At 32.5% G+C, this 22713-nt stretch overlaps 1 protein-coding gene across 1 annotated transcript; it reads right to left on the reverse strand.

Moving 5' to 3' along the window:
- Positions 1–8212: 8212 nt before the first annotated feature.
- LOC127852534 (dynamin-binding protein-like) lies at positions 8213–21502 on the reverse strand. Its single transcript, XM_052386489.1, has 10 exons — positions 21409–21502; positions 20736–20819; positions 18254–18360; positions 17588–17696; positions 16909–16992; positions 16498–16604; positions 15744–15852; positions 13616–13642; positions 10455–10504; positions 8213–10338 (listed from the first exon to the last, which is right to left on the reverse strand). The coding sequence occupies exons 1-10, from the start codon at positions 21500–21502 to the stop codon at positions 9169–9171; spliced, it is 1941 nt and encodes a 646-aa protein (XP_052242449.1). The 3' UTR covers positions 8213–9168.
- Positions 21503–22713: the final 1211 nt, after the last annotated feature.

Below are 22713 nucleotides of genomic sequence, written 5' to 3' on the forward strand. Positions count from 1 at the left end.
TGACCCCATAACCAACCCTGGGGCGCCCCGCCCACATTGGCCACACCCACCCAAAATTGCTTTTTACTATAATTTCTTTATTTCTACACCGATTCACTTCAAATTGATACTAAAACTCTCTTATGACTAAACGGTCAATCTCAACTATACATGGCCCCATTACCAACCCTGGGGCACCCCGCCCACATAGGCCACGCCCACATACGCCACGCCCACCAAAAATTGCCTTTTATTATCTTTTCTTCATTTCTACACCGATTCACTTCAAATTGTACTGAACCTCTCTTATTTCACTATGGTTAATCTCAACTATGCATGGCCCCATAACCAACCCTGGGGTGCCCCGCCCACATAGGCCACGCCCACCCAAAATTGCCTTTTACTATAACTTCTTCATTTCTACACTGATTCACTTCAAATTATGCTGAATATCTTTTATGACAATACAGTCAATCTTAACTATGCATGGCCCCATTACCAACCCTTGGGCGCCCCACCCACATAGGCCACGCCCACCCAAAATTGCCTTTTACTATAATTTCTTCATGTCTACACCGATTTACTTCAAATTGATACTGAACCTCTCTTATGACAATACGGTCAATCTCAACTATGTATGGCCCCAATACCAACCCTGGGGCGCCCCGCCCACATAGGCCACGCTCACCCAAAATTGCCTTTTACTATAATTTCTTCATTTCTACACCGATTCACTTCTAATTGATACTTAACTTCTCTTATGACAATACGGTCAATCTCAACTATGCATGGCCCCCATTACCAACCCTGGGGCGCCCCTGGGTCAAACATGCGGCGTGGGGATACGCGTCGGCCTCTGCCGCGCCGTTTCTAGTTGTAACTTACATTTATTCTAGACTAAAGTCAACTCGGCATCTTTTTTATGTCTCTACTCTACTGTAGACTCTAATTATAAACGACAATTATTATTGGCGCTATGTTTCCTGTATATGCGTTTATTTATGAAACAAAAACGAATATTGTATTGGTTATATGTATAAAAAGAACTACGCACAATTCAGGTAAACGATATATACAAACATGTTTTACTTAACTATTTCGTGTTTTATGATGCAGGTCCCGCCATTTTGTTTACGCTTTGTCTGTCTAGCTTAGCACGTCACGTCATTGTACAGTGCGTTTTTATTTTTAGACGGGCAAACGAGGTGTTTGTGATTGCGTTGGTGATGCGAGTGGAAGAACGAGACCGGTTGCTAACGACCTGTCCGCCATTTTTTAGACAAGCAGTATGCCTAGTTTTTATTTATTCACAAGTTTCGTTTATTTTGTTTGAAACAATTGGCAATGAAATATAAGGAAACGGTGTAAATAAGGTTAATGTAACTCGGACAGTCGTTATCTAGATATATACATTATAGGAATTTATACAATTTCCAACGCGGAAAGGTGGTCCTGACAATTGCGAGTTGAAGCCTCAATTTGTAGAATTAATAACATTACCGAAATCCCCCTGTCACGTGTATATGTACACTAACAGGGAATGTTGGTATTTGCGTAGCGTAACAAAACAAGAGAAAACTATTTGATGTTACTATTTGAATAACAACGTATCGATCCCACCGTTTAGTTGTTCAGCTCCTTCAATTATGATGATTGATAAATGTCCCATAATCATTGTTTAATAGTATTATTATATCACGTTGATACGTAATACTAGTAACATGTGGGATTTCGGTACCCGCTCGGCGTCAGAAAGCGTGTACAGCTTAAGCAAAATTCCAGTTTGTGTCAAATACATGTGGACAAAATGTTCCGTTAGTATTTTCGTAAATCAAGTGGGTAGTGTAGAGATGTTAATTTATTACTAATACTAGCATTACACTTAATAACAGGTTAAATTTCGTTAAAGGGGCAAGCGTTAGGGAGCGTGTTTAAAGTACCGAAATACACGTTATACATAGCTTATGTTCTTTATAAACTTATATTTTTGTGCATTGGCATAATATATATACACACAAACCCTTTTACCGATGGTATAGGGTGCAAAAAAGTCCATAAAAATCATCCGGAATGTCGCGTAATCTATAGGCAAAGAAGCTTCTTTGGTGTTAGCTTGTCTAGGTTTTCTAGGTTTTCTAACCGCTAAGCCACGTGACTAAATAGGCGGAGCGATCATCGTTCAGGCGAAATGTCAATTAAACGTGCTTTTAGTACTTATATGCAGAAATGTGTCAGTAGAAAGTGTATATACTTCATTTCTAGGTCATATTTACTAAGAAAAATAGCAGATATAGATATATGGGTAATCTGCGAAAAGGCCCCTTTAAAATCGCATACGATGTTTTGACTCCAACTGTTTATTGTTTTATCATTTTGTGAGGCATTTTTGCTCTCTCTATCTATGGTTTGAGAGTTCTTTTAAAAAATGGTATTAAAAACATCTCACGTTCAAAAACAGATAATTTGAATTCCAGCTAAATAATACTGTTCTAGCATTTCAATGTTTTCAATGAAGATTTGTTATATACGCGATTCTGGTTTAGCTACAGCAACCAAACATTCCAATTTATTTTCTTTGGTCTAGTATCTGTCCTATTTTGTCCTAATTTAGACTGTAAAGGTAATGTAAACTCAAACAATTGAACAGTTTCGTGGGGATATACGCGTTTGGATTTTTTCGTGTTTGACTGATCGTAACCTAATTTTGTTTTAAATCAATACAAATGTATTAAATGTAACTAATCAGAGCGTCTTTTCCCCATTGATTTAAAGTTAATGAAATACTTGCTGTTGATAGAATGATCAGGTATTCGGACGTTTTAAACTTGCGTACAAATTCGGTTATGAAATGTCACGAAAAATATCTTAATCGATGAATACTGAAGGCTTCCTGAAATAACCGTATATAATTCCATGTATATTTCCATGTATTGTGTTTTATAAAATAAAATTGTGGAGTCTCGTCAATTTTATTATACAGGAATATAATAGTGAAAAACAATATTTTTGCATGAACATATTTTCGAACTGTTTGAGTAAAGAGCACTGATCGTATTGGTACATTCCTGGATATCTATTTCCTGGTCAAAGCTATTCATGTTCATAAGTTCCTCTTTAACATAAAGTTTTACTATATTTTCATTCCAATAATTGTACAATTTTATAAAACAATAAAAATAATTCTCAGTTTCCATAAAACTATTTATTATGCTCTCACCCTACCGCTACAAAGAATTAGATGTATATTGTTTTTCACCTGTCTGTCGATAGTTCGGTCGGTTAGTCGGTACGTAAACCATTCGTTTCCATATGTATGATAGAGTAACCAAAACAAATCATGACCTTGTTAGCGTCTAATACAAATGTATAACTTAAGCGTTGTCAAAATCATGAGAAAAACCTTCACAACATTGTGTCTGCTATAACCCATGGACAAATAACTCAAGTTATGGATCACGGAGAATAATAAGTGTCTTGGACATTTACACTTTATTGTGATTCTTTATTTGAATTAGCAATCAGATCGATAAAGACATACGAGTGTTGCTCGTACCACAAAATTATAGCACTATATAAATCGACAAATCGACGGACAGACGGATCGACACACCGACAGAGTCTGAATTCTGAGCGATTCACATATTTCACCGCTAAAATGTCTCGCTTTTTTGGGGGAGGGGGTATTCACAGTAACTTATACAGTTTGTTTCTTTTTGTCGGGTTTTATATTTTGTGATTCAATACTGTGAAGGTAATTAAACAATCTTAAATAATTTTTTTGTCTAGGCAACTTTGCTTTTTAACTTGCCTGAGCGCATGGTAAGCTACTTTAGGCATCCTATGTCTGGCGTCCGTCGTCGTATGGTGTGTATCTTGACACGACAACCTTCAGCTCGATTTTGCACCAGAGGTCTCATTTTCATATTTTATCTAAACAAAACTTGCTCAGAATGTTTATCATGAAAATACATTCGTGAAATTTTAATTTCGGCCATGTGCTTCCAAAAAGTAAGTTTCCAAGTCAAATCTTAGAACAACACTGCCATCACTGTAGAGGCATATCTTTGACTCAATCTTGATGAAACTTGTTCGGACTGTTTATCTTTACAATATTAAGCTAGGGCTTGAATCTGGTGACGTGGATTCAAAACGTAGGCCTTAGATCGAATCTATGAATAAACTTTAATCAGTTAGGAAGCTGCATTTATAACCATCATGTTCGAAAGTTAATATTGACCATATGTTCGACAAGTTTGAATTTGTGTCATGTGCGTTCAACTTTGACACAACTCAAGAAACCACATGTGTCCCTCAATATTGACGACACTTTGTCAGAAGGTTAATGTTTGCTATATCTAGGCCGTGTTCGATTATAAGTCGCATGCGTCCAATATATACGTAATGTGATCACGTCTTTCATAACAAATAATTCATTTAACAAATCTTTCAACTTGACTGATATTGGTATTTCTATATAAAAAAGGTAGATATATCAATGCATACCATTATACAGACCCAAAACGCACATTTCACAAACACATACACATTTATGAAGCTTTTATTCATCTCCATATATCACAAAATTTATTGTAAAAATACAAGTTAATCGGTTAGCATATAATATAGTTCCTTTAATACATTTTTAAAATTGCTTGATATATTATATGTGATGTTATAATAGAGGCAGATATTTCAATGCATAACATTATACAGACACTTACACACATTCCACACACACTCATACTGTACATATACAGCAATCTGTTATTGTAGAAACAAATGTTTTACTTCCAACAAATATAAATCTTTAATCATTGACAAATCAAATGACCATGATAGTACTTATTTCAGGAAAATAATACAACTTACAGTTAGATTACACTATTGGTCTTCAAATAGTTTTACAATTGCTTAGTTCATTTTAAATGTCATTAAAAATATTAACGTTGAATAAAGACGAAACAACAATAACCTCAATAAAAATCAGTTATTGACTACAAACTAGTTTATTGAAGTATACCCATCAGTATAATGTTAAAGTATTTCATGAGACACATGATATATAGAACAATAACATTTATTATAATGCAGTTACATATTCATATAAACAATGCATAGATAACTAGTAAGAAACAAATGATGAGGCACTAGATGTATAGCATTTTAAATGCGTGAAAACGATGAACCTTTATAATTTGGTGCAATTAACTACATTGGTGTAATTTTAAGAATTGTGTACCACTTGTTTGTTAATACATGAACTTACATTTGTCGCAAACATGTTCGTTCTACTAATACTAACAACGTCATGCGCAATTTGCCGTAATGACGTTAATCGTAACAACTGAGTGAATTCAGTTTATTACGTGGCGAATATGGCAAGTCGGGCCCATTCTAATATGTTCAATTTATCTGTATAATTAAATATACAACAGCACAATGATAGATGAATCCAAGTCCGATGTAATATTCGTGTCCATCTAAGTCTATGCTCAGATTCTTTTCTAACAAAGTATGCGAGCTATATACTGCGAGCTATCTGCTCATCAAACAAACATCTCCATATTCAATTTTTGGTTAGTCAATAAAACTCCGTCCTCGCACGTGGTCATTGTTTGTCGGCTGATACACTGTTATGCTGAATAAATCACGTAGTAGGAATTGGCCTAGATTACATTATACTGTGTTTTAGTGTTGATTAGCGAATAATTCTAGAAGTATGGAAATTGCACTCTGATAATTAATCATTTTGATGTCTATTACAGGGTTTTTTTTGGCCCGATTTTATAGCCGAAATTCGGCTATGTTCCCAATCCCAAAAAGTATACTTTTTTCCCAAAATGTAGCAAAAAAATCCCAATTGCCAAAAAAAAACAAAAAAACAAATTATTATTTTTTTATATTTTTTTTTAGAAAGAAGTCTTATGTGTATTTTATTTCAATTTTAATTCAATTACATCTAACAAAGTATTATAAGATTTTTTTCTTTTAATTTGAATGATTATAAAGAGTTAAATCAAATTTAGTATTTCCCTAATCAGTGGACTTTTCGTGTGGAAAAAAAAGGCTAATGAATTTATTTTCCCAATTTCATGAAAATGCCGATAAAATTCCCAATTCCAAAGCCATGGGCTATCTTCCCAAAAAGTGGAAAAAAAAACAGTATTATGTATATTAATTATTTCGGCATCTGTTAGGTATATGAGCCTTCAGGAGAATTATTTTTGTAGGTACACGTCATATTGCTGGTCTGCAAGCAATACATATTCACATTATGTTTTCATAATTGCACTCCGGTAATTAATCATTTAAGCATCTGTTTCATGTTACTTTGTTGGTCTGGAACAAAATATCATATGCGCCTGCATAGGGCTGGAACGGAATAACATATGCTCATGCATGTTTGCGTTTTGTAAGGAATACATATTAAATTTTGCGTTTTCTTTTTGATGTTTTACGAAATATTTTATGTCCGTTTGATAAAAGATATATTTACTATATTTTCAAAAGTTAAATTATAATATATATTATATGTATACGAATTTTACATAATACTACAATTCATTATTAAATGTAAGCGCTATTAATTTTGCTTTAATTTTTAGTATATTTATATAAGTTACTAAAATTGGAAACTCAATAGGCGGTACATATCAAATCAATACATTATAGCACAGCTGACATTGAGCAAAGTCTTAGCCGCCTATATCAACATCGTCTGTGTTATTAATGTCGCCCAAATCAGTAATTATTGGATAATAGGTGTTCACACAACTCACACAATAACATAACATGAGACGAAAAACTAATGCATAATTATGTTCGGTTCTATAGCATATGTTAGACAGCTAAGTTGTAAATCAATCATTACACAATAAGTATCACTATAACTTATTAATCCGTTTTCAGTGTTACCAAACCCTTCTACCTTTATATTGAATGATATATCAAAACGTATATTTAACTTCATCTGAAATTTTAAACAGGACGAAATAAAAGACAGGAAAATATTATATCAAGATTGTGAACGCGGAGGTAAGAAATAAACAATTATATATGACCGTTGACATTAATAAAAGGTGATCTGGCTAAACGTTATTGGGATAGAGAAACATAGTAAGAAAAATAAGTAGAGAAAATGTATTTCGTTTCATGTTATTGAATAATTGTGTTCTGTTAAAATAAGATCATCATACAAAACAACTACATGAAAGGGTCAATTAATTTGAAAATATAAATTTATAACAGTGAGTGGTTAAAAGATTAGTAATTTCTATTGATTATGACCGAGGAATAAAACATATAACAAACTTTACGACCTTAGAAAAAAGATGACTGTATAATTTTTACAATATTCAATACCGTGTTAGCATTAAAATAATGAAATTCAATATATTGTTTATATCTTTTCAAAAACACTTCACATTTAGGAACATTTGCGAAGACACATTTATCACATGCGATATTAAGTCCAAAACGACCAAAAAAGAAAGAATAATGGCTTAATAACGAAGACAACATAACAATTAAAAACACATGGAGCATAATAATTTATGTTATGAAAAAATTAAGGAGCATTTGTATGATAAAAAATATATATAACACCTGTCGTTCAACTAGTGGCATGCAAAGGCTCAATTTGTAATACATCTTAATTATGATAATCTTTGCCAAAAATACATATTATTACAACTACTACATACCTACAGTAGAGAGATTGTAGTGTCATCAATCAATAAATACAACACAATAAAAAATAAACAATAGTAACAGTAGCATTTAAAGTTTGACTCTCACAATTTTAATGAATCAAGCTTGATGATATGTAAGAACCATACACTACACAGTTACAGACAATTATATTGAACTTACAAAGCATGCAATGGAGTTATAAATTAAAATCATTTAACAAGCAACGTGTAATTTATACATATCACATATAAGATACCACTAAGATACATAGAGAATAATAGGTTAGTGTTGATTATAGATCAGGTTTATCATGCGAGTCTTAGAAATCAAAAAGCACGAGCCTTGGCGAGTGCTTTTTCGTTTTCGTGCCGAGCAGGATATATCTGATCTATAATAAACACTAATCTATTATTCTATTTATCCCACGTTTTATTCAGTTAACCTTTTTATTTAGTCAAAATCGGTTTAACTGGATGATTTCGCTGGATATATGACGTCATTTCGTGCTGTTGATTATAGCAGAAATTTAATCAACGGGGCTTTAATCAACCGAAATCGCTGTAAAAGTGGGATAAAAATAAATCTTCCGAGCGCTCCATGTTAACATCTTCAATGAATATTGCAGATTTATAAGTAAATATTTCATAAGTCAACATTCAATTGAGTCTCTCGCGAAAATATTCATTCATTTAAAAATTATTCTTGAAACATATTTAAAAATGATCTTAAATATACATAGCATGAACGTTCAATCTGCTTCAAAAGTACGTGGTTTGCCAATTACAGATTCATAAAAGATATTACGGGAATCATCGAAAACATTATGTACAAAAATAGTAAAAAAGACACATGCTATAAATTAACTTCTTTTAACGGTTACACCAGTTTCATCCTTTTTCGTGTAAGTTTGTATTGTGAAGGTAATTGGTCGCTTAGTCTTAAGTAAAAGACTAACGCTTTGGGGATCATTATTCATACAACACAGTCAAATGCAATTCTTAAAGAAACAAATCGGAAGTGGAGATGGGATGGAAATCAAATAGTGGAGAAAATAGTGCGTTATTGAACAATGACAAATTTACACACATTTTGTACTTTTTACAAGTTTGTTCAAAATGCAATGCAGGCATTCATAACATTGCAACATGTAGCTATATACAAACGTATAAAGTATGATATATACTCAATTTACGTAACTGAAATTTACCTATGCCCTGATTTCTATTAATGATTTTGCATTTCATTGTTTAAAACCGTCAATTCGTAAACGTTCGTAAAACAGCAATTATCAAGTGCCTTGATTGAAAATTTGGTTGTGTACGTTTTTGAAATACATGTATGTTTACATTGCATCATCTTAAAAGCGTCATTAGTGTTGACGTTTATTAATAAATGTTAGTCAATACGCCGCATTTGATTCCTTATTTAGTAAGTTCGATAAGTATATTAAACAGTATTGTTCGTTTACGCGGCATTCTCATTTGTATTCATATGCTTTTAATTATATTCTTCTTGCGACATTATTGCTAAGTTTGTTTGAAGGCTTTGGTTTTCTTTTATGCATATGTCCAACATGCTTTTGAGAACCCGACCGCACTGCCTCTGGTATTTTCTAGTTCGTATAAATGGAATGATACTTCCACGTTTCGAACCGATTTTGTCATATCTGCTATAAAAGAATTCGAAACCTTGCAGTATTGCATGCGACTGGGAATTCATTTTAAGGTAAAGATCTTCAATGTCAATATTAAATCGGCTAGCCAGAATTGTCAAAGAGTTGGAGTCAATTCCAAGCTGATACTTGTAAAATTTAACTTCTTTTCTTAAAATGTCAATTTCTAATCGTTCATTCTGCACTCTGTTTGAGTTTATGGCTGCCATTGCAGCGCACTTGGAAGTGTGGCCGATTCTGTGTTTGAGTTGTTTGATTTTTTCATTCACAACTTCGTTGGAAACAACAGACAGGGAAAGTACTAAGGCGCCCCGTTTTTCAAGTTTTACCTTGTCGATAAGCATGCTGGACAACTTTCCAAAGTCGAAAACATTTACATCATGGCTGTTAACCAAAAATATACGTGGATTTTCTATATTTGCTTTCTGGAGGTTTTTAAGGTTTTCATCTTTTATGTTATCAAGTGTTTTTTTCTCCTCTTCCTTTATCAACCCACGCCTTTTTCCCTGTTTCATATTGTACAGATCGCTATCTACTTGTGTTCTCACAAAAAACAAATTTGCGCCTGGGTATTGTTCAACTATTTGTTTTGCCAGCCAGGTATCATTTGTCGTATACCGCTTTGAAGAAACTAGTATGATAAAATCATACTGTTGAAAATTTACCTGTTTAAGATAGGTACTCTGCGGAAAATTTGGGGTTCCGACTCCGGGTAAGTCCCACACCTCAAGGTTCCTATTGTTGGGGTGTGGATAAGGTGTTGGTTCAGAGGTTGGTTCAACGCAACCTGTCTTTGCGGCTCCCTCGTCATCATCTTTCAGATTTAGCAATGCATTGATCAGAGTTGATTTACCACTACCAGATTTACCAGTAACTGCAATTTTTATTTTGATATCCTTCCACGCAGTGTTAATTTTGTCAAGCCCCGTCATAAGTTCTATGTATCCACATTGATGAAGTACTTTTTGATAATCCTCGAACTCCTTTTCAGTTACCTATATTTTTACATGAAGACGATGTACTAAACATTTTTTAATTCATAATCCAACGGGGATTTGTACTTTAAATAACATGCTTTAAATAAAATGAGAAAATCACAATTCAAACTTACAAGGTCTTCATTTTCAATGAAATCACTCCCATCTTCAAGGTCACTTAAGTCTACAAAAAAATCACATAATGATATTTAAATACTTTAGGTAATCGATAATGTGTATTAATAATATATATACACATATAATTCAATAGATGTGTACTGAGTCTGTTGACAGCGTGTAGACGTTTAAGCATTTATACAACGGTTCTCTATTTCTATTACTATGAAAAAGTATAATTTTTAATTGGCATAAATACAGTCTTATATACATGTTAACATTTAAATTGTCAACAGTTTAACAACTTGTGAATTGCTAATATATACCACATGAGACAACAATGCACCGTATTGTAATATTTTTATGTTATGAGTTCGTTGAAGGGACTTAAGAATGTCATACATCTATTTATGATATGTATGTCGTTCAATGTTACTGTTTCGGTGGCAAAGTGGCAAATACCGTACTTTTTTAAATTTGAGCGGCTTGGTTGTTGTAATTAGACGGTAACAAAATCGCGGACTTATACTGAGCTCATTTGTTAAGACTTAAAGTAGAATGTAGAAAGTATTCTTAAGAAGGCCATCCGCAAAAAAACGCGTGTTATATATCAATTACCCTTTTATTTGTATGTTAACACACATAGCCATATGACATCATATTAGGTTACGTTATTTATGACGTACTTTTCTTTACAAAAGAACTTACTTATGCAAACAATGTATTGATTTGACCTTCATAAATACTGGTAAATTATGAAAATGTTTACATTTATTGTTATGCATATATCTTTGAGTAAAATGTATGTAATAAACCAGTAACAAGGGTCGTATTGATACTTTTGCGGAGTCATTGGCACATTTGCTAGAGCCCTCTGGCAACTCGACCGAAGGTGTTCCAATACGCGCCACTGACACACCATAACCGTGTTATAACCTTTAAAAACTATACTACGCCGCCAAATAACTTATCACCAACCGGAACAATTACAATGACAATATATCAAATATATATAATTTATATTTCGATGTTATTATTCTGGAAGACTAGCTGACGTCGTCCTGTCTTAACTAACGTTCTACAACCCTGTGAAGTAATTTAAGCTCCATTTCCACTTTGTTCAAAACAGTGACTAGGCGCAATATAATGAAGCGCTATACTGTTTGTTTTTACCACTTCATTTGATGTCTTTCACCTTGTGTTGTTTAACCAATACCATTTTCATAATAATGCCAGTAAAATGAAAGAAAAATGGGATTAAAAGAATTCGAGGCTAGTCGCAAAGGTTTTCATAGCATCGCTTAATACACGTTTTTGTATTTAACACTAACTTCGTATATATATATATATATATATATATATATATAAAGTCAAATTGAAAGCAACGTCATGTGCAATACAAAAACACCATCGACATTGTTAAATAAAAAAATCACAACAGCATGTTTCACTTGAATGTCAGAGCCTATAGACTACAAAACAACTTTGAGATTGAGTGGGGTTTTCTACAATCATGCAAAGTTGAGGGCTTCCGAGCCGACCAATCGAAATATTGACAGCTTGATTAAATGACAATTTTCGGAAATCACAATGTATACCATTTACAAAATAAATCAAATATTATTTTTAGCAAAAGAAATAACATTAACAGACTAAAAAATGCAACAATATAGATTCGTGTATGGACTATTGGTAAATTGGTAAAATAATTACGCGTGTGTAATGCTTCTCATCGATACATTGTGGAATACGTGTATCGTATGCATTTTCCCGTATTGCATGGATCATTGGTCACTTGTCTTTAATTAAAGACAACGGGTGTTAGATGGGATTTCTCTACTGATACTGTTCCTGGAGTTTGAGAGTTTGATTATCATTTGTATTACTTACAAAGCGTACACAATACGTTTGATATATATACGACAATCCAATAATACATTTATCAGTATTGCACAGTCGCTGTCAAATAAGAGCCCCTGACAACTGTCAATATTGGATGCTTCATTTTCTTTTGAAAAGTCGACCACTTGTTAAAAATCGCCCGAAACGGCTGTCCATCAGATAATATGCGAACCATTGTTAAAACCGCTGCAACCAAATTGCTTATATTGCGCCCATCCTCATCGGCACATTAAATGTCTATCTATCAGATAGTTTTCGTATAAATCCTATCACAACAGAATGGTCTTCATCTTTGCAAGAATTCAGGTGTTGTATTGAAACAACATTTCTCAAACAAACATTTAACAGTTATTTTACTAATCATTTAGATGCCATAATTCAATTCAATTTTACACCGTAACACATTTAAGCGATGTATGAATTTTAATTACTTTAAAATATTGCATTGATTAATTTCGAAACATAAATAGGTAAATAACAAATATATATGTTTTAAACTAAGACAAATGTGAGTATTGATATTACAATAATTTAAAGTTTAAACAAAACAAATATAGAAAAACAAATCTTAGTGGACTATTATTTTGCGACGGACGAGAGCTATTGAACCAGCTTAGAATATAACATTTCTAACTTAGTGAATTAAATTTTATTTTGAAATCTAGCCAATGCTTTTCGCAGATCGTATATTAAAACGATTAAAGTAAAGCGATGACAGACTGGCTATGACTTAAAACTAACCAGAATACATCTGGAAAAGAACCATGTCAGAAACACACTTTCCGCATTGAGCCCGAATTTCGCAGTGTGATATATAGCATAACACATTTGTTTTACAGCATAAAGAAACCTACTGTATCTAAATTATTTTTAACTTGAAAAAAATGTTATCATTAGTCTAATCTTTTTATACGTATGTGATTTATATATATATATATATATATATATATATATATATATATATATATATATATATATATATATATATATATGACCGAACTATCGGGAAAGCTTTCAATCATGACTATTAAAAACTTGTGTCGGCTTCATAAAAAAAGATTCACTCATTAAAGCTTGATCACACGGTTAGTTGTATAACACACAAGCGAAACACAACGCTAACATATATACCTACCGCATGGGCAAACATCCTCGACATGAATGACGGACTAATAGGGAGGTCTCGGATAAAAAACAAGTGCATAAAAAGTACATTGGAAAAGTTAATAAAACCCAGGGAACTTGTATTATTGCGTGACCGTCATGCATAACTCACCATCCGCAAAGTCGTCCGCCTGCTTGTCTGAAAATAAATAAATAAATTGTATATTAATAAAAATATTCGTGTAACCTGTGCAGTAATTGTTTAAATTTTTGTATTTTATCTTTACGAAGAACACGTACAAACTAAAGATATGTCCATATGACATCTTTATACCTGCTAAATGTCACTGGACACAACAACCAGTTAAGTGTCTCAGACATGATCTGCTTACAAAAAACCACAGTTAATACAATAATTCAGAGGTATAAAATAGGTCGATACATATGCAAGAGTTTTACCATGTTCACGCATGCTGCTTATGTAGATCCATGTTGTATTTACTTGCATATGCACAATGTTACTTGGAAACTGCATTTTGTTTCTTGCATATGTGGTGGAACAAGTATCGGTCATGCTTATTGATGATTATTTTTAGCCCCTTTAGAAATATTGCTTCTTTTACGTGAAATAGATAAATGGTTTTAAATTTTCTGCTTGCTTACTGAAACATTGGAATGTTTATTCATACTTCATTTAATTATTTATGTTTACATTCTCTGTTTGTCTACTGCATTTGACTGTGTTGCTGGTAAATCCAGCGAGCGAGTAGCGACCTCGCGGAGCTTTCTTGCATGATTATGCGTTATTAGATAACATATATTAACTAATGAACAGCAAAGAAGTATTGACGGGAGAAAACTAAGTCAGAGCAGAGGTTCAATAGTTTCCGGGATGAAGACTTTTAGATTCATAGGCGGTAATGCGGTCAGGATATCGCATTCTCGCATCATGATCTCGCCTTATCACAATCATCTTGAAATTAAAGGTCGATAATTCGAAATGTCGATGCGGTAATACGATGCCAGTTAATAAACCGCATTAAACTGTATACATAAAACACAATATCTCCTGACGATTCATATGGATCTGTGTACATAGTGATTAATTGGCAGGGACGGACGTATGAACAAACTGGCATACTAACGTATTAACTATACAGCAATTCGGCCCAAGGATTTTGCTTTAGTATACGTTTCCGCAAGGCCATGTTTTTCGTGTCGACGAAAATTAGCCGGTGGCTAACAAGTCAAGACAAAGCTTGGACTTTAGAATTCCCGAGCATTTGCGTGAAACTGCCCATATTTATGGTTTGTCGCTTTATATGAAAACATAAAACAAATTCTTAAGTGACATTTCATTCATACGTTGATTCACGTCTTACGAAATAATGTATATATATATATATATATATATATATATATATATATATATATATATATATATATATATATATATATATATATATCTTTGTATGATTACTGAGGTAATTACTAGTGTAAAGTTGTAACGTAAACACTAAAACACGATTATATTTAAATAATCATGATAACAAATGGATGCGTTTTCAATAACACTTAAGAATTCAAAGTTATTTTTGTTTATCTAATAAGGGCAATAACACTAGTAGTATGTACCACCAAGTGTTGTAAGGAAGCAAACACGAGCACAGAGTTGCAGTATGTGTTTTATTTATAACAACCATGCAAACAGCATTTGTCATTTACCAACATGCAACTGTAAAATGTCAGATCGGAGATGTCTTGAAGCAATACAAATGTCAATAAGTAATGTGAAATTGTCATTAGCAACATGAATTGACTGATGGACATTCTCATCAATATAAAAAATGTACTATAGATGTTCGTGGAATATATTTATCTTTATTTAACCTGCCGAGATTGCTCAAAACTTAAAATGCATATTCAGAGGCATTTACATATGGTTGACTTACTGATTACAAAGCTTAAGCGAAACTTCGATCGGTAAATCCTATGAAATTTTTTACACGGGTACGGTGTCGTGCTTTAAGCACGCCGATGTAATAGATACGTCACTCTTAGAATGATTTTTGATTTTTAAATTGATATTCATATTTGTAATTATAACATATATATAGGATCTGGCACGAGTTGTCATATCATAACATATGTTATTAAACGAGTTCAGGAATTTTGTTAGTAAGCGAGCCTTTATCAATATAAAGCATTTAATGACAAACTTCAATGCATGCCAAAATATGTGAAAAGGCCCCTTTAATCTTACGCCGTGAATTGAAAGTGACTACATTAGATTATTTTACCAGCTGCGTTAGCTCCAGCTGTTTCTCCTTCTTCGATAACATTTACATAATTAGCAGGGATCAAGCCTCGTTTGCCGTTCAGTTCTGCCATCCACCACGCGTCACAGACCTGCAGCAAAGCACTTTGTTTATGTCAAAGTTTTCTAAGTTTTCCGTGTGAAATTGTTCAACACGTATAGCCACGTAAGAACAAGTCATACTATACCCATAATTAGATAGGCATTAACAATGCATGGAAGAGAAAGGCAACTGGTACGTAGATAGAACCTTAGCACATTCATTTTGTTTATCGAGGCGAATTATCATTGACATAATATAGGTATCGGCATCCTGTTGTGTGGTGATCCTTACCAGTTGATAAACAATATACTGCTGCAGAGAAAACAGCGATTTGCTTATGTCAGCTAAGACAAACAATTGCAGATAATGAAACTCTATAGTCGACCAATACATGGAGCTGCATACGCCGTGGATGAGACGGGCATTTCTAAAACAGGGCCTTTAAAAGACACCAAAATATCTGACTGACAGACGGAACCATATCATTTGTCACATCACAACAGCATATCCTGAACACTGATTCATAGGTATGTGCAAGGGACGAAAATGTTACAATAATAATAATAATAATAATAATAATAATAATAATAATAATAATAATAATAATAAAAAGTAGTTACTGTAATAATAATAATATAATTATAATAAAACTGTTTACACGAGATTTGTATATTATTCATCGACGAAACATTACCTGCTTCACAAGTTCGACAATGTCACCAACTTTTAGCGCAAGCTCATCATCAGATGTCGGATTAAATGAAAAGAATACCCGTGCGTGTTTCTTTTGTGAGCGTTCATCTTAAAAGCAAGGGATTTTCATTGATTGTAGTTTAAATCGTCTATACAATTCATGTTTAAACATCATTATGGTTGTTGTTTATTTCATAACGACAACTCTGGTTGTTCTAAACACATTTATTGATTGCGATCATGCCTGTATACTGAATTATGAGATCATAGTGGATTTGTTTTGTTAAATGCTGACATTTGATACTAAACTGCCTTTGAATACTTCATTTCAACAACTCCGACAGAGGGACATAATAGATAAAAATGCTACCATAGTCAAGTATACATTATGTTTCAGCTGAAAAGCACTTACTGTGCGAAACATGAGACTCAACAGCATTGTCGTTTATTCGTTTAGTTCGAAGTCGTACGTCAACGCCGCCTGTAGCCCCTTGGTCTACATGGATATAAAATATAAATATTGCTTATTTATTAATAAGAGTTCGTATATTTTTTTCAAGATACATTAATTAAAGCCTTCAATACAATAGTATGAAGCAAAGTTGGAAGTGTTAAATCCAGCATTTAGAAATGTTTGTTGATTGACGTTTTACTTACTGCCTGGTATTTTAAGATGCCCCAAATCATCTGATAACGGATTAAATGAAAAGAATACTCTTGCGATGGGGAAAGTAACGTTTACTGGTACTTTATAAAGAATGAAACAATCGCTGATCGCTATTTTATATATGTAATTTTAATAACTGGTCTTCAATTGAAATGTTTATTTAATATGTAAAAATGTATGAATAATACAGAAGTGACTTTTTTCCCCGAAAACTTACAAATGTAATGCATAATGTATTGTGTTTCTACATTCGATTGTCTATCTCATGTTAACAGTTGACACAAACAGTAAGTAATATATAATATACATAGGCAAGTCGAATCCTACATGTAACTGTGAGCGTAAGTTTCAAATATTCAGAAAATGATGAATACATGTAAAACTCGCACTGTTGATCGTAAAGTAATTATACTAGACTATATACCAGCTGCGTGAGCTCTAGCTGTTTCTCCTATTTCCATAATCTTTACGTAATTTGAAGGGATTACGCCTCGTTTGCCGTTCAGCTCTGCCATCCACCATCCCTTAGGGTCCTGCAGGAGAATATTTTGTTCAAAAATATAATAAAATAAAGCTGTACAAACGACTTAAATGAAATTGAAACTGATGAACGAAACATTACCTGACACAGGATTTCGACTACGTCACCAACTTTAAGCGCAAGCTCATCATCTAATGCCGGATTAAATGAATACAATACCCTTGCGTGTTTCTACATTCGATTGTCTATCTCATGTTAACAGTTGACACAAACAGTAAGTAATATATAATATACATAGGCAAGTCGAATCCTACATGTAACTGTGAGCGTAAGTTTCAAATATTCAGAAAATGATGAATACATGTAAAACTCGCACTGTTGATCGTAAAGTAATTATACTAGACTATATACCAGCTGCGTGAGCTCTAGCTGTTTCTCCTATTTCCATAATCTTTACGTAATTTGAAGGGATTACGCCTCGTTTGCCGTTCAGCTCTGCCATCCACCATCCCTTAGGGTCCTGCAGGAGAATATTTTGTTCAAAAATATAATAAAATAAAGCTGTACAAACGACTTAAATGAAATTGAAACTGATGAACGAAACATTACCTGACACAGGATTTCGACTACGTCACCAACTTTAAGCGCAAGCTCATCATCTAATGCCGGATTAAATGAATACAATACCCTTGCGTGTTTCTTTTGTAATCGTTCATCTAAAAAGCAAGACATTTTTATTGCATAATCGATTATAAACATAACTTATAAAGTATTATAACGCTTTTGCTCCAGATTGTGTTGATTGTCTTTCTTATAAATGAATAAATTGTTACTTTGTCTACAAAATTACGGTCGAATGATAAATGAAAAAATGTGCATACAATTTTATAAATCCTTAACAGCATTATGAAACAGAATAATTTCTAATCATTTAAACCACATATACGTTCTAAAATCAAAATTTACTCAACTTTAACTTGATATGCTTAAGCAGTTATTCGAAAGATAATTGAAATGCATGTGTACTCCAAACAGCCTTTGACAAATCCTGAGACAGGTCACTAATCATGGTTACAGAGGATGTATATGGCAATGTTAAAACATAATACATTGTTTTAACTAAGACAACATGCTTTGAAAATTATAAGTTTCTTTTTTAAAACTGGTCGCCAACTTTAATGTAAGCAAAACCATGAACAAAAATGGTGGTATTAACGTCGCCGAAAAGTGTTTTTTTTAAACGATGCACGAGTTTTTACCAAATTAAATAAGGATACCGAATGAGAAAAAATTTCAACATATGTATTAAAAATTATTTCTTTATGTGTACAATGTCATTAAGCAAATGTGATCGAACAAAGCAAAATACATTTTTGTTATGTGGACATATGTTTAATACATACGACGATTCCATGGATTTATAAAGGCGGGATATTTTCACAACATTTTATTGTTTATAAACACATATCAATACCTGCGTCAGATATAAACGCTATTTTTTTTTAAGAGATTCCAACATGCGAAATCTTTATTATTCAAACATTATACTACAAGGCTATAAACAACAAAAAGGATGCAGATATAATATGTTGTAATATTGAAAACTTTGTTTAAATATCACAGTTTTAAATGTCAATCTTAAACATCAATTACGTCTGCGAGACAGCGCATATAAATACGCTTTCAATCAGCGGGAACATATTCATGCCTTATCCCGTACGTCGATAAACCAAACTTGTAACAGATAAACCAAACTGCAGACGATTCAATCTGCATTTGAATGGTAGGTGCATAGTTGTATTATTTCCTTCGATTTTATGATACTAGTTACATTCTTGATGCACACATGTATGAAATGATGTCTGGAACTATTTTGTTTAAAGTGATCTGCAATAAATCCATAGTTTTATAAAAAAAATAGATAAATATGTCTTTGTAATGTGCATAATTTGCCTAAAATGTATTGTTATTGATAAATGTTTATATTCTTCATAGACCAGATTATAACTTGCATATCTCTTCGGTGTTATTGGCGATTGCTCTACCAACTATAAGGAAAAACAACACAACTTAACAATAAGAACGCCTTACTGAAAATTTTGTATAATAATGATATTTATATAAATGTTACCATTAGTATTTTGTTTAATCAGTATTTAAGTCTAGACAATAAAACATAAGCACACTGATATATTTTTTGGAGATAAGGCATATATTTTTGATATGCATATCGCAAAATGGTTTGTAATATCACTACATTTTTATCAGACAGTTTCAAATATTAATTTGTATTAGTTAACATAATTTGCATCTTGCCATTTGAATTCACATCTATCATCCAGATCGAGACAAATTGGAAAATGCCGCGTATAAAACTCCCAGTTGCTGCCACTAAACTAATCACAATCGCTTTTCTATGACTATCCCTAACTAAAACTAAAATATGTTCATTTTTATCAAATGATTTTTTGTAAAGAACCATGACGACCTACCATGCAATATCTGCTATTTCGCCTTACACTTAATTTTAGGAAAGAATCATACGATAATAACGCAATTAGCCTTCTGATATAGTAAATAATGGCGTATTGCATACTGTATCTAAATTACAATAAAATGTTCGTCTGTGGATAACATATTTCAGCATCGTTTAAACAAAAATAATAATAATACTTTTATTAACTTTAGTTTGCCCGTATCGAGTTACAAGTATATTTTGTCAAGGTTTTCCCATGGCCTTTACAGTAGCTTTTTGGCAATGTATCGTCCATTTCTTGACTTTAACTATACAGTATCACATTTGAACATTATACCCTGTTTGGATGTTTCATCGAATTGCAATGCCTTCATTTTTTTATATTCTTTTCTAGTTCCTTTAACTAATTTGGAAACAAAAATAAATGATAAAAGATAATAACCAAAAATAATTGTCATTTTAATAAACAATTATTTTAATTTGTACAATATACAAAATTATTACAAATCATGTTTAAACATCATTATGTTTGTTGTTTATTTTAGAGAGGGACATAATAGATAAAAATGGTACCATAGTCAAGTATACATTATGTGTCAGCTGAAAAGCACTTACTGTGCGAAACATGAGACTCAACAGCATTGTCGTTTATTCGTTTAGTCCGAAGTTGTACGTCAACGCCGCCTGTAGCCCCTTGGTCTACATGAACATAAAATATCAATATTGTTTAAGAGTTCGTAATTTTTTTTTTCAATATACATTAATTAAATCATTCAATAAAATAGTATGTAGCAAAGTTGGAAAAATGTTAAATCCAGCCTTTAGAAATATTTATTGATTGAACTTCATTTACTGCCTGGTATTTTAAGATGCCCATCACATTTTACGAGGGCAAGTTTTCCAATATCTATGCAAAAACTGATGTTACAAGCTTTGAAAAGATAAGATTACACTAAAGCTATGTTGAGAGCATACTTCTTGAACAGACCTTCTTTTCAATATACACCAACAGTGGACGAGTTTATAAATATCAAAATAAATATTTATTAACACATCATAGACATTCTGTCATATATGTCATAGATTTGCATGGGCAATAATATTTTTCAGCTTTATTTCTTGGATATTTTTTTTGTGTGTTTGGAAGATATTAACGCCAAATTTGTAGTGCATATTCAGCTTTTTCCAACTTCATCATTGTTTAAAAACTAATCACGTGTATATCGTTTTCAATACATAAATTGAAAAAATAAAATAAAGATATACAATTTCAATTAACTCTCATTACCTTTAGCTTCTTTGATCTGACGATTTTGAATACCACAATTGACACAGAATGGCTCATGATCCAACAGTCTCTCTCCACAACATTTACATATCATTCTAAAACTGGTATAAGTAAAATAAAATACTTTTTAAAATGATGAAAACAAGCTTTCACCCATACACCGATCGTTTTGTTTTTGTCAAATCATTGGCAATATGATAATAATAAAACTACATTAACATTATCGGGGGGGGGGGGGACTTCTGGTTAACACCCGCTGGTAAATGACCAGTTACTTATACAGCACAAGGTAAAACAAAAGAACTTCATTCAACATAAAAATGTTATAAAATGTATTTTCCGGAAAATTGTATGCAAACCGGACAAAAACTCATTTAAGCGAAAGGAATTGTATTCTTAAAGGCACACTGAAGCAATAGATCGCAAACTACACTTTAACATTAAATTTTTGTTAGTTTGTTTGAACCCCGTTCGCAGGAGTCGTAGCCCGCATCCTCCCTAATTGATGTATCTATTAAAACATCATTAAAGGATACGGCCTGCGTAATATGTAACCTGAGCGGTATTTTATGAAGACAATTCGTTGACATGCTGTATTTGTCAATTGTACATTGGTTATGTATATATTCCAGTATTTGTGTACGTTATATGAAATGCTGACAATTTTCATGTATCAATTGTTTAATTTAAATATGTACATTTGATTTACTACGTGATTTGGAAAGAATCTTTTCAATTATTTATCCACAATATAAGTGTGTGTTCCAGAACACGTTTAGTTTCAAACTATAAAACTGTGCATTATATCTCTTATTGTAAGTACTGTTTACTATTGTACCATACATTGTGATGAATGCAACGTGGAAATAACACTTATATCGTTCCGTATCTGAATATGCAATATTGATTTAATTTATGTTGCATTGTCATGTAGATGGCTGCTAATAAAACTTCAAAAATCTTAAAGCCACTAAATGCATTTCAGAATAATTCAATAAGTTACCTTCATTCTATTTCTTAATATTATTAAATCATTAAATCTTTATAGATAATTTTTGTTTAAAACGTGACCGCCACTTAGTATACAAGTTTAATATTTAAATCAGGATGTACAGAAAACATAAAATCATTCCGCGAGGATTTGCCAAACAGTGCCTCAGCAATTTTCTTTTGAAGAAAATATCTTTATAATTCAACAGTCAAGAATTGAAATACAATTAAATACTTAACAAAGGCGCCATTGTTAAAACAGTTTTGCGATAGGTATTATTTTATTTTGTCTTTTCTAAAAGCCACTAACTTATA

The sequence above is a fragment of the Dreissena polymorpha genome, chromosome 12, assembly GCF_020536995.1.
Source record: "Dreissena polymorpha isolate Duluth1 chromosome 12, UMN_Dpol_1.0, whole genome shotgun sequence".
NCBI classification, from domain to species: Eukaryota; Metazoa; Mollusca; class Bivalvia; order Myida; family Dreissenidae; genus Dreissena; species Dreissena polymorpha.

What these genes read in the sequence shown, in the direction of transcription:
- LOC127852534 (XM_052386489.1), bottom strand. Translation starts at nt 21,502, where the DNA reads ATGATATGTAAATGTTGTGGAGAGAGACTGTTGGATCATGAGCCATTC. An exon ending in TCAGATCAAAGAAGCTAAAG is followed by an intron (nt 20,820 to 21,408) that starts GTAATGAGAGTT and finishes ATGTTCATGTAG; the next exon opens with ACCAAGGGGCTACAGGCGGC. An exon ending in AGCTGGAGCTAACGCAGCTG is followed by an intron (nt 13,643 to 15,743) that starts GTAAAATAATCT and finishes ATTTATTTTCAG; the next exon opens with ACAAGCAGGCGGACGACTTT.